Source organism: Thermobia domestica, chromosome 2 (assembly GCF_964235325.1).
Source record: "Thermobia domestica chromosome 2, izTheDome1.hap1.1, whole genome shotgun sequence".
Classification (NCBI taxonomy): domain Eukaryota; kingdom Metazoa; phylum Arthropoda; class Insecta; order Zygentoma; family Lepismatidae; genus Thermobia; species Thermobia domestica.
Genome location: NC_137455.1, coordinates 95,705,835 through 95,724,253, shown reverse-complemented (window position 1 = coordinate 95,724,253; position 18,419 = coordinate 95,705,835). Strand labels below are relative to the sequence as shown.

Sequence of the window (18,419 nt, the reverse complement as noted above, 5' to 3'; positions counted from 1 at the left end):
TTCTGTTCGTTCTTAACTATAACAGAGGTATTCGTCGCAGAGCCCATTCTATCATGCATATTATTACTATTCTTGGCACTCTTACATTCAGAGGAACAAAAAGAAGAAAAAGAGTTACATTTCTGTTGATGAGACGGAATAGAATCTACTGACTGTTGATCACCGCATTCTTTCTCAGCGGATAAGATATCATAATGCAAACGTGCAAGCATTTCTTTTTTTTCCCGTTGTTCTTCGAGAGGAAATGAAACATGAGAATTATCGCGCAATGAAACATCAGCTATCTTAGCGATAAATTCCGGTGTACTAAACTGCAAGACTTGTTCTTTCGAATTAGATTTAATGAGCGTCTTGTAATTTACTATTAACTCAGCTGACTGTTCTTGTAATAAAAACTCACATAACGCATCAACAGATGGAAACAATTTGTTGCATGTAAGCTTAAAATACTGAGGCAATAACCCTTCAATAAGGAAATTAATTTGTTGTTGAATAGGCATGGCTTTATCAAAACTAAGTATGAGATCTAGCTTCTCATAAATATATGTCATAATAGGTTCCCCTTCTTTTTGATCTCTGGAACGAATAGTATGTTCCGTCACCTTCTTAACTACAAAACCACCAAATAATGTGATCATTCGTCTCTTTATGTCTACATACGACAAGTTCACAAATTCGTCTGTCCTAGTTAAAGCTAGAAACCACGCTAAGGCTCCGTCCCTTAACAGATATGGAAGCAAATGACGCTTCTTTACTGCATTGAACTCATAAATGACGCAGTAAGATTCGAAATACTCAAAAAAACGAATGACGTCTTCCCCATACTTGCCGTGAAAAAATGTGGGGCGCACAATAGAATCTAGAGACGTAAGTCGAGTTTGTGCCATAATGCTAGTATTCACCATTTTCTCTAAATATCTCTAAATAATATAACTAAAAGCACACAAAACAAAATAACACAACAAATTGAGAGGGTGGAGGGAGGGTGGCAAAACAAATAGAATTTCATCAAATTCTAACGGTGGGCGGCAAACAAACTAATGCAAAATAAATCGAGGGTCGCAGACATGTGTGCATTCACACAAGTTAAAACCACATCTCCGCCATGTGCAGTCGCCCCTTGTCGGTCTGAGAGCTCAGATGATGAGTTAATGATTGACGTGTTTGGGGATGTCAGATCCGACAAGTTGCGCCCAGGATTTTGTAAATATAGAACTTAACAAAATGTGAGGTACGGGATCTAACCTGGGTTGCATTTAAATGAAATCCAACACGTACAAAAGAAACAGACTGTGATGTTAAAGGGGGTGAAAAGGGGCAAGAAGGGAGTAACTTTCGGGATAGGTTAATCTACTCGCACTTACTTGCAGGTCTGATCGTTGTCCTCTCCACGATTCCTCCAACGGGCCGACGTCCGTCCATCCCTCTGTTTGGCTGGCTGGTCGTTCAAGTAACCAAAGTTAAGAGTCGGGGAAACCCGGACTGAGTAACCAACTTCGCGAAGACCGCAACTTTAGACAAACTTATAACTTCTTCTTAAAAAGCAATACATCGTCGTTGAATCAAAGGTGCTCTCTAAGATAGAGCAAGGCTATCAATCGTCAATTTCAAATGTAGCTAGCGGTCTACCTTCTATCTCGTCCCTCGCTCCATGTCGACTGTCCCTTCCGATAGTCTCTCAATCCATTTTGTCTGGCGTTCCTTCCGGGTTCATATCCTCGGTTATTCACTCTGATTTGTGTCTCGATGGAAAAAGTGCATGCTCGTAGATTAACCAAGGTAAAGTGATGATAGGAATGCGGACGGGGAAGCAATCTGTTATTTTATTAACTGAAAAATTTACAACGTAAGAAATGAATGGCAGACAGCAAAGGCAAATGAACTTAGAAAAAACAAGTCGATAGGTGATTTAATTTGAAACGAATGATGATGCTTTTGACTGAGATGTTCTTTTAAAATAAAATGTCCCATTGTTCAAAATAAGAAACTTTTCCATATGTCCAAATACACATATCTTCACAATACTGTAATATTTAACTAACCTGCACAAATCCTTGGAGGGATATCATAAATATCTAGTTATTTGATATTGATAATTTGTATTAGTTCTTATTTTTTGCTAGGGACAAAGCATTTTGTAGTATATTTGACACTTATAATAAAGTGATGAACAACGTATTGTGCTTTCAGTAATCTCTTCCAGGAAAATAATATTATGATCATATGAATTTGCAACGAAATTTACAGTACCAGAAGTTTTCAATATTTTATACTTGTTCTAGGTGTATATTAACGCATTAAGACTCTTCAAACGGGGATTAAATCAAGAATATTTAACACCGTATTTGATTTCGTTGCTAGTCATCTCCCGATGCTCTTCTTTCATTAAATAAGTGTGGTTGCCAAATTGCAACATTAAAGTCCACAATATTCCTTTCCTAGTGACTATATTTCACTACTGGTAATAATCATTCAAGTTTCAAGTTTCTAGCTTAAGGGGTTTCGCTGGAAGTTGATCATTCAGTCAGTCAGGGCTTCGTAAAAATTAAAGTGTTAATTATAATTTTAATATTAAATAACAAAATCTAAATTACATGCAAATTTACTTCCGAAAACAAAGAATGTTTAACTAGAGTTAAAGAAAAAAATCAGTAAAATCTCGTCACTAAAATTCCATTCATTTAGAAGGAAACAAAGAAATAATTCTCTGCATAAATCAATAAGCGAAAAAGAAAGATGGCGTCTGTATTCTACACCGTTAAGTCTATTGATTCTCAAATGATAGATACAAAAAAAAGAAAAAGAAAAAGAAAAGAAAAAACGGAAGGCAGCAAACATTACGAATTCTCAAATGGAATATATAAATTATTAGGTAATTTGATGGTTTGTTGAATTTTTCAACTCAAAAATTTCAACTTCTCTTTGAGAAAAAAAAAATTGCTACCAGAACCCACGCCTGCAAAAACTCTACTTACCATTTAACTACCTGATATTATTTTTATTTCGCAGAGGCCATCGTCAACAACACACATAAAATAGAGAAGGAAATGTATCTCTAAAGGTCTTAGAGACACTTCAAAGAGAAATACTAAAATAAATAGAAAAAATAGTAGAGGAAAAGAAGAAAGCTATCTTTAAGGAAGATCCAACTCACCTCACGTATGTCAATTTTCCCATCTTGGTTGTCGTCGTACGCTTCCATAAAACAGAGCTTTAATTCCTGCAACATGGCGTCAGACACAGCCTGGGTGACGAAAAGAAAAGCAAAAAAATAAATTAGATTTTATTAGAATTTACGAGGCACGAAAACTTCATTACATTTAATGAAATGAGACGGAGGAATGAAAAACGTTCTACTTAATCCGGTGGAAATTAACATAATAACAATAATAAAAGAAGGAAAAAGAACATAACTGGAATATTCTCGCTTCTTCTACCAGATGGAGTTGAAATGTCAGCATCTTTTCAGTGTAGTCGGTTAATGTAACGTTAGATAGACATACAAGGAAAATACACTACGCGTTTACATAATGAAATCAGCCGACGAATGGACGCTTTGTGTATTGGAAGAGCTAAGGTTATTCTGAAGAGAACAACAGCATAAAACAGTATTTCTCTAGTGACCTTATATTTTACATTTCCTTAAATATTTATAAACTTATCTAGAGGTAGACAACCCTTAGAGGTATTTCATTTTCTTTAATATTTGAAATGAGGAAATTAAACTTATTCCACAAACACATACATACTTTAAGACGAAAAAATAACAGAAATGGGAAAAATCACTTCTGCAATTCACTGAATGAACCGTAAAATATGAGGAATATATTAAATTCATCCAACCCATCTGTCCATAGGGAGCTCGAATCTCCCTTAATACGTGAGTATAAAAAATTGTTGTCTCATTTATTTAAAATAATCACTTCAGGGTACGGTAGACAATAGTGGTAGAACGATCATCTTTGGCATGAAGGATCCCTAGTTCAGATCATGTGAGTTTGTGGTGACTGTGAGTTTTCTCAAGGTTTTCCCGTTTCCTCCCACATGCTCATTCCATCAGTTTTTTTAAATAATCATTCAGTTTAATATAATCATTCTGTATAATCATTCAGTTTTTTGGGAGGTCTGGACCCGGTGGACCCCACATGGGTGAGCCGTTGACAAGGAGAATATGTATGAAGTTGTTCATATTATTCTAACAAACATAATCCTGTCCTCTATCGCGCGCGCGCTCGCTCTCCTGATATATGCGTCTCTGTGTGTCAAAACTTTCCACTAAAAGATAACTACAAAATCTATTAGCGTATGAATGCATGGACACGTATGAATCACAGAAAATAAAAGCTACAAGCTTTAATCTTGAGAGAGATTGTAAAAAAACTTAATCAAGCGAGCCTGTAAAAACATACTGTATCTTGTACAATATAAGAAGTGCCGCTGAGCACAGTCTTGTATTAATTTTTTTGTAACTTCTATGTTCAAATCCAGCGCATTATTTTCCAACATAGAATGACGAATAATAATGAAATTATATTTGAAATAGTTAAGACATGGTACTTTAATGAAGAAACGACATTTTAGGAATCAAATACGTGAATAATAGAGCTCGGACAATTGACATCATTGTTCTAGCATAAAATTCTGAAGTAACGCAGTAGAGCTGGTAATTCGAATGCTTCCAGGTTATCTGCTATGTCCGGGCCACTGTGTTTGTCTGCTTTTCCTAGTTAGTCAGAGTCTGCGAGTCAGACCGGGTCCGAAAAGAGGACTCAGACAAGTGTGATTCCGAAAAAGAAAATCGTGACCTGCCAGTACTGCCGTCTATAGTCTAGGCCAATGTTTCTGAATCTTTTCGAACTTACCAATCCCTTCGGTAAATGTGATTGTCCTGAGCGCCACCCATCATCTTAATGATATCCATATACAATACTCAATGCTGAACCTAAGACTTGGACGCAACAGTCCGAGAACCAGAAATATTTCACTTCTTGAAATCAACTTTGAAAAATCTACATTCCTAATTGTAAAATAAAAAGTCTAAAATTTTGATAATTTGTAAAATTCATAATGGCTTTTGTCCAATAATACGAAGACAAGTGTAAAAGTTCATGAAATCTCAACCATCCCAAAAAGTCTATCATCCCCCAATGATCTTTTAATTTCTAGCGTCCCCTTTAACAACTAGAACGTGCCCTGGAGAGTGTTAAACCCCAAGATGAAAACCACTAGTGTATTGAATCCGATAGGTTTAGTTTTCTCAAACCTTGTTTAATGAATTATTTATTTAATTACGAGGAAAGACAAAAATGACCCAAAAGAACAAACAGGAAAAACTATTGAAAACGAAATAAATTACATTCGAAAAAGGTGTAAACGAAGTTAGATAGTGAATAGAAAGATAGCACAGAAAAGTATGAAAAGCAACCACACAAAACATCAAATGTTTTTGTAGTATAAAAATATTACAAAAATTCAAAACACAGTTGACAGAGAAAAATCATTATAGACAAGGATGTAATGAATAGTGAAAAAGTAATCATTATGAACATAAAATGTGTATATGTAGACACATATCTTGTTACATATATGAATACTCCTAGTGAGCTGAAACCACGTAATAACAAACCCTATGACTTTATATAAATCTGCTACCCCTTTTAGGAGAAGTCACGTGAATGTACTGTTGTTAAAACAGTCCTAGAATATCTAATTTTAGAGTGCAGCCATGTGAAAGTCATTCTATGTATGTATATATGGTGCATGTATATATATATATACGTAGGAAGAAAGAAGTTACATATAATGCTTTCTCTTTGTTTATAATGCTTATAAAATATAATGGTCAGCTCATAATTTAGCGTAAATGAGTTTTCACATGCCCAAGTTTTTTTTTAAAAATAATTAAATTGTAGGTGCCTTTGTATTTTTATGTTTATTTTTCTGTTAACTTTAGAAATAGAAATACTGTATACAAAAATTTCTCTGGAACTAACAAAAGGTAATCACTATTAGGAATACGTTTTTGTCATTGTTAGAAGTATGTGGGTCACTATTAGGAGAATCAGTGTTCCTGATAAGAAGATGTGCGTCACTATTAGGAATATGTGTTACTGGTAGGAATATGTTCATCACTCTTAGGAATATGTGCATCACTGTTAGGAATATGTGCATTACTGTTAGGACTATGTGGATTACTGTTAGGAGTATGTGCAATTACTGTTAGGAGTATGTGCGTCATCATTAGGAGTATGTGTGCCACTATTAAGAATATGTGTATCACCGTTAAGACTATGTGCGTCATTGTTAGGAACATTTGTCTTACTGTTTGGAATAATTATGGTACTGTTAGGAATATGTGTGTCACTGTTAAAAATATGTGCATCACTGTTAGGAATATGTGCATCACTGTTATGACTACGTGCGTCAATATTAGGAGTATGTGTGTCACTGTTAAAAATATGTGCATCACTGTTAGGAATATGTGTGTTAGTATTACATGTGTGTGTGTTAGTATTAGATATATGTGCGTCACTGTCATGAATATGTTTGTCACTTCTAGGAGTATGTGCGTCACTGTTAGAAATATATGTTGGTGCTAGAAGTGTGTGCATCACTGCTAGTAGTAAGTCAATGTTTTAGAAGTATGTATGTAACTGTTAGGAATATGTTCATCATGTTACAACTACGTGTTTAGTGGTAGGAGAATGTGCGTCAGTGTTAGAAGAAACCAAAGAACAGTAGGTACAGTCCTCTACTTAACAATGTATAACTTTCATACACAGTATATAAATAAATAGGCCTAAATACTTTATTCTATCTAGCAGAATAAAAGCTATTACAGGGACAATGAACGACATTTTTAACCGTAAAAATATTGTATTTCTTGGTTATCGAAAACTATGCATGACGGTTCACTCTCAAAATATGTAATTTTTTTCAATTCTATGACATCTATTCACTGAATTATGCAATATCTTTGGACAATATTGCAATTAAACAAAAATTAAAGTTTCAGAGTTAGTAACAATTTTGGTCTTTATGTTGTTACTGTTGTAATGAAAATCTTCATTAAAGTATACTTCACTCATAATTTCGTGTAATAGGTAATGTGGTTGTTAGGTAGCATCAATTGTTAGGTTTAAACTAGTTTTTTTAAAATCTAATTTCTCGAAAACTAAGCATGAGGATTTACACTGATCCATATCGTTTTGTTCAGTCTAATAAGATCAATTAATTAGTATATGTTTCAACTTTACACATGTTTTCTTTAAACGTTAATTACCGTAAATACGCGGGTAATTTTCGCCCTCGCATAATTTTCGCATCCCAATTTTGAAGGGCATTTTCTGTATATTTTATTTTCCTCGCGTAATTCGCGCACGCGAGGATTTGACAGTGATTTGTAAGAAACCACACGACTTCTTAATCAATTTTTAATGTTATTTTTCTACAAATTTAGAATTAGTTGTTTGTTGTCAATTCTTGCTACAAAGAAAATGTGTACCGGTAGTTTCGTGTTATTTTGACTGGGGGAAAAAAAATAGATGATGTTCACTGATGTGGCTAATTTTCCCCCCGGATAATTTACGCACCCTTGTTTTAAAACAACTTTTTTCCTCTAAAAAAGTGCGAAAATTACGCGAGTAAATACGGTATATTATACAATTTAATTATACTAATAGTTAAATTCTTTGCTTGGATACTATTCCCTTTAAAGCTATAATAAGACAAAGAACCAAAACGGTTCACGAATTTTTTAATAAATTATTTTGTAGGTAGAAAAGTGGTACTAGGAGCGTCTCACCTTTAGTGTATTTTTGAAAAAGATTATAAGCCATGTGTGTACCAGTGACACTGAAAATTATGTATTCAACATTAGTATCAGTTGGTATGGATTATTTTAACATATTACCCCCTTCCATCCCACTCACCCCTACGAGTGTCACAGCACCTATGCCGATGACGGCTAATCTTTGACATAAACTACATTAGGAATGACGTTATTTATCTCAGGGGAAATAAAAAAACTATGTTATCGACATTAATGTCCGCCATTTTCGATTATTTTTACATGCCATTACCTCCTATCCCCAGTGGCGGATCCAGGACGGACTTCTGGGAGGGGCGGTGGGTTGTAATACTGCTACTTAGAGCTACTATTAAGAGCTCCAAACTCTGGGATGGGTTTTATTTATATATAAAATAAGAAAGTTTCCTCTTCTGGAGCGGCGATAGCTCCCTGGATCCGCCTCTGCCTATCCCACACCTAAAATATCTCACTCCCCAAGCCTATGGTGACTGATCTTGGCATTAAACAGCATCGCAAAAGTTAGTATTTATCTCAACGATTCCGGAAACTACGGAGTCAACACTAATATCGGTAAATTTCGATTCTTGTACACCCACCACCAAAAGTATCTTCCCCCCTAAGTCCTCTAATTCCATTACTTGCGCTCCAGATAATTTGCGGTTTGTAAAACTCCTGGCAGACGTAACCCAAATTACACGTAACTTCTCTTGGTACTGACAGCAGTTCGTAACAATGAGTAAAGTCTTTATGCAAGTAAAATTGTGAGTAGATGACGCACGGAACATTTCTCCATTCTGAGATGAATCTATGGTTCTGATAGTGTTGTACAATGAACACCATATATTATTCCCAATATTGCTGTGCATGTAATGTATTATTTCATTATATACTGTATATTCAAAGAAAAAAGCATTGACCAAGCATGAATCAGAAACTTCTTCAATTCTCCTCCTTCCAACATCCTTTTCTTTCTGTAAAGGAAAAGATCTTGTTTGTCAAACTGAATATATATTGAAATTGAAACATTTAAAAACGTTTGAACCCGGGTCCACAGAATAGAAGTTCAATGCCCTAATCACTTACCTACAGCGTCACTGCAACTTCTACTCAAACTATTAGCGAGTTAAAATCGTTGCATGTAAGACTATACAAGATATTAATGATCGTATACGGAGACGTTCTTATGTGAGTGTCACAGTGACTTACTCGATATTTCAATCTCTAACTTATAAACAAGTTATATAGACCTTCATCATTGTGGAAAATATCACAAAACGTTCTTCAAGTTGAGGCTACCTCATCGTTTTTAACGATGGTCTCGATTTACATTACTATTCTCCGTCACCTTAACTTCTAATTTCTAAAGAGGAAAAGACGGGAGACATTATTTTCGCATTCTTTGAATTGTATCAATACGCGTAAAAATAGAGTTCTATTTGTGTCTTCCGTAACTACTAGTTTATTTTCTTATCTTTGTATGAAAAGTGGCAGATTATTGACGATTGAATGCTGAAGTGCATTGGGAGTTCGAATCCCTCTGAAGACCAATGTTTTAATTTTAACTGTCCTCGATATTTCTGCGTTCGTGTCCCTGTCGTGTTTGGAATAAGTCGAAACGACGTGAGGTGAGTCTGGCGAAGAATACCAGTTGGGGAAAATTAAGAAAAAGATTGGCAAAGTATGAAACTCGTATAGGAGAGACCCAGGTTCGAATCTTGTTGTAGCAATTATCTTTTCTTAATTGGAAGGCATTGTTTACATAATTGGAAGTGCAATTCTGTTATTTTATTATTATTATTATTATTATTATTATTATTATTATTATTATTATTATTATTATTATTATTATTGTTATTATTATTATTATTATTATTGGATGGTCGAGACTTGGTTACATATTTTATACTTTATACAGTTTTTGACTGTTCAATTTCAAGTGTTTTTGTTGATATGGAACGTATCTGAAATGGTGAATTGCTTAAAACATGAATATTTCTAGCAATAGTAGTAGTAGAAGTAGTTTCAAGAACATAAGCGAATTCTGGGAAATAATAACTTTTGTTTTAGATCAGTCGTATTTTTTACCCATACTAACAATATCCCTTACGCATTCATCAATTGTTCGCTAAACACATTACGTTCCCAGACAGTACGAATAAAGATTGGTACGGTTCATTTAATCTTGTTTTCGTGTTGGGTAGGTCACCTTTCTATCGCTTTCGGGATGTACACGCACGATTATACGGGTACCAACTACAATCACTAATAATTATATATTTCGGCGTTGCATTTTCTTTCATCGGCCGAGGACGGCTAGCTACAATTTTACTGCTTACATGAGTCGTACAGATGTGTCAATCCCATACGAGCGTGCGTACTTCTTTTGTTTGCGGTTGAAGTTTGTTGGGGATTTATAAAGGTGTTAATTTTTTCCCGTCCGGAAAGGGCTATTGCGAGTGCACTAAAGAAAGTTCCTAACACTAAGACCGAGATAAATTGAATATTTTTCATGTTATCTTACATTGGAAGTAGGAACATTACAAATGATAAAAATTTCCTTTAATTCCCAAACGGAATAGAACCCAGGATCACCAAGATGAGAAACTAATGCTTATCCCACAACTCTCAGACATCGCAGTTAATTAAGGGAGAAAACTTGGTGTGAAGCGTCTTCAGCAAATTGCACACTTTTTATAATTTCAATGTTGTAAAACTCTTGTTTCGGTCATAATAAAGTACAAAGTGTTATACAGAAACAATAATCAAAAGAATTCAAATCTAAATTGCCAAACTAAAATGTTGAAAATGAGTGATAGAAATAGTATTAGTGGATGTTGTTACAGCATTTGGATATGAGGAAGTTTCACGCCCTGCTTCAGGATCGAGGCTAATGTTATGTGCAACTACAGTTTGAATATATCTCTTCTGGTATTTCCTTATAATTATATTCTTTCACGAGCCATTAACATCCATTGCAGATTGGCGAGTTGAACATTTTATCGAGTTTACTCGATATTAGGGAAATAAAAATCTCTACCCGTTGGCCTGCGAAGACGTGATCTGTTTCCCGCGCACTCAAATGTACTTTTTATCATATTTTCTATTTATTACGATATTTTGTATGGAAGTTTTGTTATTATGATAGGTAGAAACTTAGAATGTAAGCAACTTGAAATCCGAGCTATCCCATACCGAAAGCGTCGGTGGACCAACGATTGGAAACTTGCGGTCTCGCGGCAAAAATTGGATGCTCCGCATTGACCCTACTTCCGTTTTATAAATTACGCCACCAGCGTTCCACCAGCGGCAGAGATGCGATGAAACGCTAATGAACCATAAAATTACTCCCACAAAATATGTTAAGTCGCCTATATGTGTGTGATTTATTTACATTAAAGTGTCGAAAAACACAAAAACGTACGCCGGGGTGGACGCGAACCTCCAACCTTATGATCCGTAGGTGCGTGTTCTCCCGACTTTGACTCGAAGGCGATGAATGAGATGTCACATATAGAGGGATAAATAGTTGTCATTTTAATTTGGGCAATGAGAGTGTGCTCCTTTAACCGTGTATATTCGACGATAACCGTTTGGGATCGGATAAAATGTGTTCGCCATGTAATTTTATAATAAAATTAAACGCATCTATTTACTTTATTCCATAGTTCTGGCATATTCACTTTCTAACGATCGCGGCAGTTCCTATCGCAATTCATACAACTATACGCACTCATCTCAATATTTTTCACTTCATGATGTAGAGGCAGGGGTTACTCTTGATCCCCAGAGCTTACTTTAGAAACAATTCGTTTCGTAAAAATAATCTTATATATAAAAGAGAACGTACAAATCCTTTGTTCCCTCATCACGCTAATACGGCTGAACCAATTTCTTTCATTTTTGGGGGGTTATTAGGATTTGGACCCTAGATGGTTTTTATCATATCACTTTAATTTTTAATTACCAGTGTCTTGAGATAATTGACCATTCAAGTGTCCATAACGTACAAATCCTTTGTTAGTTCATCATAGGTAAAAATAAACGTATTTATATGCAACCCGCATGACCGTGTCACTCGGCGGGTTAACATAAATGACAGGCGATATAATGTTAACATTTACTGCAAGCATATTTCACGGGTATTAAACACATGAGATATGGAGTTGTGCATTTAAATTTTCATTTCAACCCAGCGAAGCGGGTAATATATGCTAGTATATAATAATAACCAGATGCAGATGACTGGCAATAGTTCGTGTTGATCCCTTCGGGATTCCTAGCGACGAATCGAAGGAGTGCGACCAAAATGAAGTCCCCCTGCCAGGAGCGGACTGACCCGGACGGGAAGGCGGGGATTCCCACCTGGGTCCTTTGAGTTAATAAAAATAATAATTTTCACATACTACCATTAAAGTAGAACTAATTCCATGCGAACAGATATATATGACAGAGCTGCCTTAGGTACGGCCACAGCTACATGGACAATTATAATTTGTTTGATCGAATATATGTCTACGCTCTTCTAAAAACACTGCACCAATAACAACAGGACTTCATTTTGACAGGCGAAGTTTAATGGCCTATTTTAAAAAGAATGAATCCCAAAGAGCATAACTTCCGTAACATCATATTTATTAGATATATTGAAAACAGCTGTATGAAGTTACTCATCACCTGATTACGTGGCCTTAAAGAGTTGCCGGGGCCTCTGTATTGCATATACAGGGTGTTAATGAACTATACCGACAAATTGAAAGAGGTGATTTCTCACATCAAAATAAGAGAAAAAGTCCATATGGACCTATGGCGAAAAGAGCATAGTTTCAGAGCTAGGGATGTCCAAAATCGCGCAAAAGCCAAATTTCAACAGGTCTTATTTCGAATTCCAGAAACTGTGGATGGTGTTCACCAGCGTAAAGGAAGCCACTCATACACAATCCAAAAGTGCATATTTCGTTAATTTTCAATAGATGTACAGGGCCATTCCCTACAGTGTGTAGTTCTCATACATGCTCTCAATAGAGTTTTCACTTATACCCTGATTTCAAGAAGGGTCCAAAGTAGGCAGGAGGTAAGCCTTGACAACAATGAACACCCAGTGCTTCGCAGGGCCGCAACTAGGGGGGGAGGCAGAGGGGGCACGTGCCCCGGGCGCGTGGTTGGAGGGGGCGCCGGAAAGAAGATATATCAATTGTTTTAAAAATCACACCCTTTCCCTTGAGGAACTTATTCTAGAGGTTAAAAGAAATCAAAAGTTTACTTGGCCTTTTCCATGGGACCTCTTTTCGTTGATTACATATATATATATATATATATATATATATATATATATATATATATAGAGAGAGAGAGAGAGAGAGAGAGAGTCTCATCTAAATAGGTGTAATGTCATACATTAAAAACCTAATATTGCATGCATTTGTTCCCTTGGACCACCACAGAGAATCCGCCCCCTTTCCTTTTCCTACCACAAGGAGCTGTTTGTTTGTATAATTCCATTGAGAACATCTCCGAAGTTTAAAACGCTGTTATCAATAGGGGCGGGGGCGAAAAGTTCCCGATTTTTGTTGCTTGCTGGTGGTTGAAGAGTTTAACTCAGACGCGCCCCCTGTAATGTTACGCAATTGCTGTAATGTTTTTAAACTAGAGAGCAGTTTTGTGGCAGAAAAGATAATTTACACGCCTCGGTGTATTTAATTGTTTCTTGTACGCCTACCAAGAGATTTTGCGAGCGAAGGCTGTATGAAGCTTTATCTATTAGTTTTGCTTGAGAGCTTTTCGAGGCATTTTGAATTGTTATCTATCAGTCCAACTTATGCTTTATTATGCGTTATTGTTAATTTCAATCATTTTTTTTACATTAATCGTGTATAATGTATAATATTTACTATACATTAAATAATCTAAATATCTTGATCTATTTATTAATATTTTATGAAGCAATTTCTTTCATATTTAATGAACTTTCTAGTTAATGCACTGTAAAGAGAGATGCTTTGCTCGAATCAGTTTTTTCTATCACTTGTGTGCACCTTAGAGGTGCATATATACAGAAAGAGAAAGTATACAGAAAGGTGCCCAAAAGGTACAGAAAGTGCTCAAGTTCGAGAGGTACACATAACAATATAGTGTGGAGTTCTTGTGTGCTTCATTGTTGATGGAAAGTTTTCTTCTTTTCTCCACATCAAAGGATTACACCGAAAAATTTCCAGAAATAAAAATAAGCTTTTCATTGTTGCATTGTTATGTTCTCAATGATTTTGGATCGTAAATATTGGTTTTAAAAACATTTCTCATCAGAATTGGCATTTTGCAAACTCATTGACCATCTGATCAACACTCAAACTATAATGAAAAAACTTTGACGCTTTGGAACACCCGTGACATCAATAGTCGCGCGGGCTACAGATGTAGCCCATGAAACTTTCAAGCAGAATAACAATGAGATCCTTTCGAATTTACGTTTGGCCACACCCTAAACACGCAGAATGATAGTTGATAGAAAGGTATACAAACACCCTTTGAGTTATCATCTCGAATTACTTTGCGGCAAGGAAAATAAAAACGCTGGGCTACAATGGTAGCCCGCGCGCGTATTGGAGGGTTAAAGTACTTAAAAATCGATATAACTGGTTTCATTAAGAATGTTATTTACAGTTGCAATCCATAAATGATACTTTTCGACTAAACCTTGGGGGGGGGGGGTGCCGAATTGTGTGTTTGCCCCGGGTGACAGAAACCCTAGTTGCGGGCCTGGTGCTTCGGAGGGAAGTAGGAAGTATTAGGAACCTGCAGCTTGAAGTTTTTGGGATTCGCAATAACGTGTGATGCGATGTATTTCGTCGCAGTATATTTCACGTTTTATTCACTTATAAGTCTGAAAGAAAACATTGCAGCATGCGTTCTCCCCAGTTCAAGATACCATGCTGCCGACGATACTTAACACTTCCGACATTGTAACAAAGGATCCTATGTTCACTGCTATCAAGGCTGATCTTTTGTCTACTTGAACCAATCATAAAATTAGAGCATATCTCAAAATTCGGTTGATGACATGTCTGAAAATTTCACCCGTATGCTATAATCTAAACCCGTATGGTACTCTATGGTAGGCCTATACTCTCTTGAACAATAATGAATTATGCAATTTTGGATAGAGTATGCGTGACTTCCTTTATGTTGATAACGACCACCATCCACAGTTACTCAAATTCGAAATAAAGGCTCTTGAAATTGGGCTTTTTCGCGATTTTGGACAGTCCTAGCTCTGAAACTACGCACTTTACCCAGGTCTATATGAACTTTTCTCTTATTTTGATGTAAGGAATCACCTCTTACAGTTTGTCGGTATAGTTCATTAACACCCTGTGTGTATATATATCTGTTAGCATGGAATTAGTTCATTAGCCTCGATGCTCAAGCAGGGCGTTAAACTTCCTCATATCTAAATGCTGTAACAACATCCACTAATACTACTTCTACCACCCATTTTCAACAATTTACTTTGAGAATTTAAATTTGAATTCTTTTGCCTACTGTTTCTGTATAACACTTTGTATTTTATATGACCGAAACAAGAGTTTTACAACATTGAAATGGTAAAAGTGTGCAATTTGCTGAAGACACTTCACACCAAGTTTTCCTCGCTTATCAACAGCGGTGTCTTAGAGTTGTGGGATAAGCGTTAGTTTCACATCCTGGTGGTCCTAAGTTCGATTCCGTTTGGGTAATTAAAGGAAATATTTATCATTTTTAATGTTTCTACTTCCAATGTAAGATAACGTGGAAAATATGCAATTTCTCTCGGTCTTTGTGTTGAGACGACTTTCTTCAGCTCACTCGCAATAGAAAAGTGAGCTACGAAACACGACTAACAAGATGACATCAGCCTATCAATTTTGATTCGTACTGTATGGGCTAAGTCTGGACTTTTGAATAATAATAATAATAATAATAATAATAATAATAATAATAATAATAATAATAATAATAATAATAATAATAATAAAAGAAATAACAGAATTACAATACCAATTACATAAGCAATACCTTCCAATTAAGAAAAAACAATTGCCACGCCGGGATTCGAACCAGGGTCTCTGCCATACGAGTTTCATGATTTTGCAATCTTATTTTTAATTCCCCTCAACCGTGGTATTGTTCGCCAGTGGCACCTCACGTCGTTTCGACTTATTCCAAACACTACAGGGACACGAACACAGAAATATTGAGGACAGTTAAAATTCCGACCTTGGTCTTCAGAGGAATTCGAACCCCCAATGGGCTTCAGCATAAATCGTCTGTGATCTGAAACAAATTCCTCATACAAAGATAAGAAAATAAGCAAGTAGTTAATGAAGATACAAATAGAATTCTCTATTTTTACGCGTGTTGATACAATTCAAAGAGTGCGAAAATAGTGTCTCCCGTCTTTTCTTCTTTTCCTGTTTGGAAATTAGAAGTTAAGGTAACTAAGAATAGTAATGTAAATCGGGACCATCGTTAAAAACGATGAGGTAGCCTCAACTTGAAGAATGTTTTGTGATATTTTCCTCATTGACGAAGGTCTATATAACTTGTTTTTGAGTTACAGAAGGAAATTTTTGTGACACTCACATAAGAACATCTCCTTACACGATTATCCGTATCTTGTGTAAGATCTTTCATGCAACGATTTTAACTTGCTAATAGTTGGATTACAAGCTGCAGTGACGTGGTACGTAAGTGGTTAGCGCATTGAACTGCTATTTGGCGGACCAGGTTTCCAGTACCAGCCAGGTTCAAACTTTTTCAAATGTTTCAATTTCAATTTCAATACATACCCAGTGTGACAAGCAGGATCTCCTCTCCAGAAAGAAAAGGATGTTGGAAGGAGGATAATTGGAGAAGTTCTATCAATGGACGCAATTTACAAACTTATTTTCGGTAGTTGTTCTAGATTTGATATTTTCACCTAATTTCAAGCATGTTGTGATTCATGCGTGGTCAGTGTTTTTATTTCTTTGAATATGCAGTATATAATGAAGTAATACATTACATACAAAGCAATATTGATAATAATATATGGTGTTCATTGGACAACACGATCCGAACCATAGAGATTCATCTCAGAATGGAGAACTGTTTCGATAGTCACCTACTTTACAATTTTACCTGCAGAAACACCTGGATTAGGGCTACCAACAGCTGTCAGTGCCGAGACAAGTTTCGTGTTGGGTTGCATCTGTAAAGGTATTCTAGCAACTGCAAATTATGTGGACCACAAGGAGTGGAATTAGAGTACGTAGGGGGGAGATACTTTTGCTGGTGGCTATACACGTTATCCGCTTCTCACTCACACCATTAGTTGTATGTCTGTTCTTCTATGGAGAATACTTGAATCCGTGTTCCACTTACGATAGACCCTTTAATCAAAATTATATCCTAAAAGCCTAGCTCGAAGAAGGTACAAACGTTTTTCCAAAATTCATTTTGAACGATTCAGTCGTTTTCCTGTGCTACGATACCAAAGAACAGAGAATGTACTGTAAGTTTTAACTTCCCCTTACAAGTATGCAACTACAATCTCCAATGGGCAAGTGTGATTGCACTCTTCCTGGGCTTAAATTATTAAATTATTAAATTAAATGTTTTGGACGCAAGAAAAGATTATCGCCCCAGCCTACTAGGAGCGCCTTAGTTCACAGCATTATTTTCCAGATTGTAACTCATGTGTGTACTTAGTTTGACTGAAATTGCTTCAGGCGTCCCAGTTATAGTGGATCGTGCATATACATACATTTTATGTATAAAAGCAAGAGTGACTGAAATGTTCTTGCTTCGCACAGGAAGAATAATGTTTATGCAAAAAATGAAAATTAAGAACTAAGAACAATAAATAACAACTAATGCTTTTGGCGCTGTCTCTGTTTGAAATTCCCGTTCTTCGCACGAGGTTCTTCAGGCTTATGGAAAATATTTGAATCACTCCAGTTCCTTCCGTAGGAACGCATTTCAGTGAAAGTGTTACCTCTGTTGCATAGGCAACCAATATTGTTTTAAATTACAAAACAATGCATTATATGTTAGGGGCTTTGTTTAATTTATGAAAGACATAACTCCTTTCCAACCCAATTCCTAGTGATGTTACTGGTTTCTTACCTCCACTTTTTTTTTTTTTTTTTTTCAGATTGTAAGTTTAGCTGAAATTGCTCCAAGTGTTCCAGAGTTACGGGGAATTATGTATTTAAAAACATTCAGTTTTCTATAAATTAATTAACTTTTGCTTATGCGCGTTCAGCAAAATAGTTTTGAAATAATTTTCAAGCATTTTTTTTACTTGCAGTACATGCTTATGCTTTGAGCGTTTAGTGTATACCAATAAATTAGTGGCAATATATCTTCCAAATTTTCGCAGAATTAAACGGTAAGATACTAGTAAACACAACGCGGATTTCCTTTAAAAATAGTTCTTTTTCTTACTGCTAGAATTAAAGCTTTGCAGAGAAACAGTGATTTCACATTCTTTCTCTCTTATTACTTTACCATTGGATTTCACCTTGACAATATTCTCCTAGTCTTTTCTCGTTCGCAACAGGATGAGCAGAACGTATAAAGAAAAGAAGTAACC

General features: G+C 35.8%; 1 protein-coding gene across 4 annotated transcripts in view; it reads right to left on the bottom strand.

Moving 5' to 3' along the window:
* The window catches only part of Cbp53E (Calbindin 53E), a 716,107-nt gene that overhangs the window by 238,656 nt on the left and 459,032 nt on the right, over positions 1-18,419 (bottom strand). For all 4 annotated transcript variants that reach the window (XM_081744047.1, XM_081744052.1, XM_081744043.1 and 1 more), the window contains one exon: positions 3,155-3,244. In XM_081744047.1, coding sequence (XP_081600173.1) covers positions 3,155-3,244 — 90 coding nt within the window. The remainder of the gene's footprint in view (positions 1-3,154; positions 3,245-18,419) is intronic.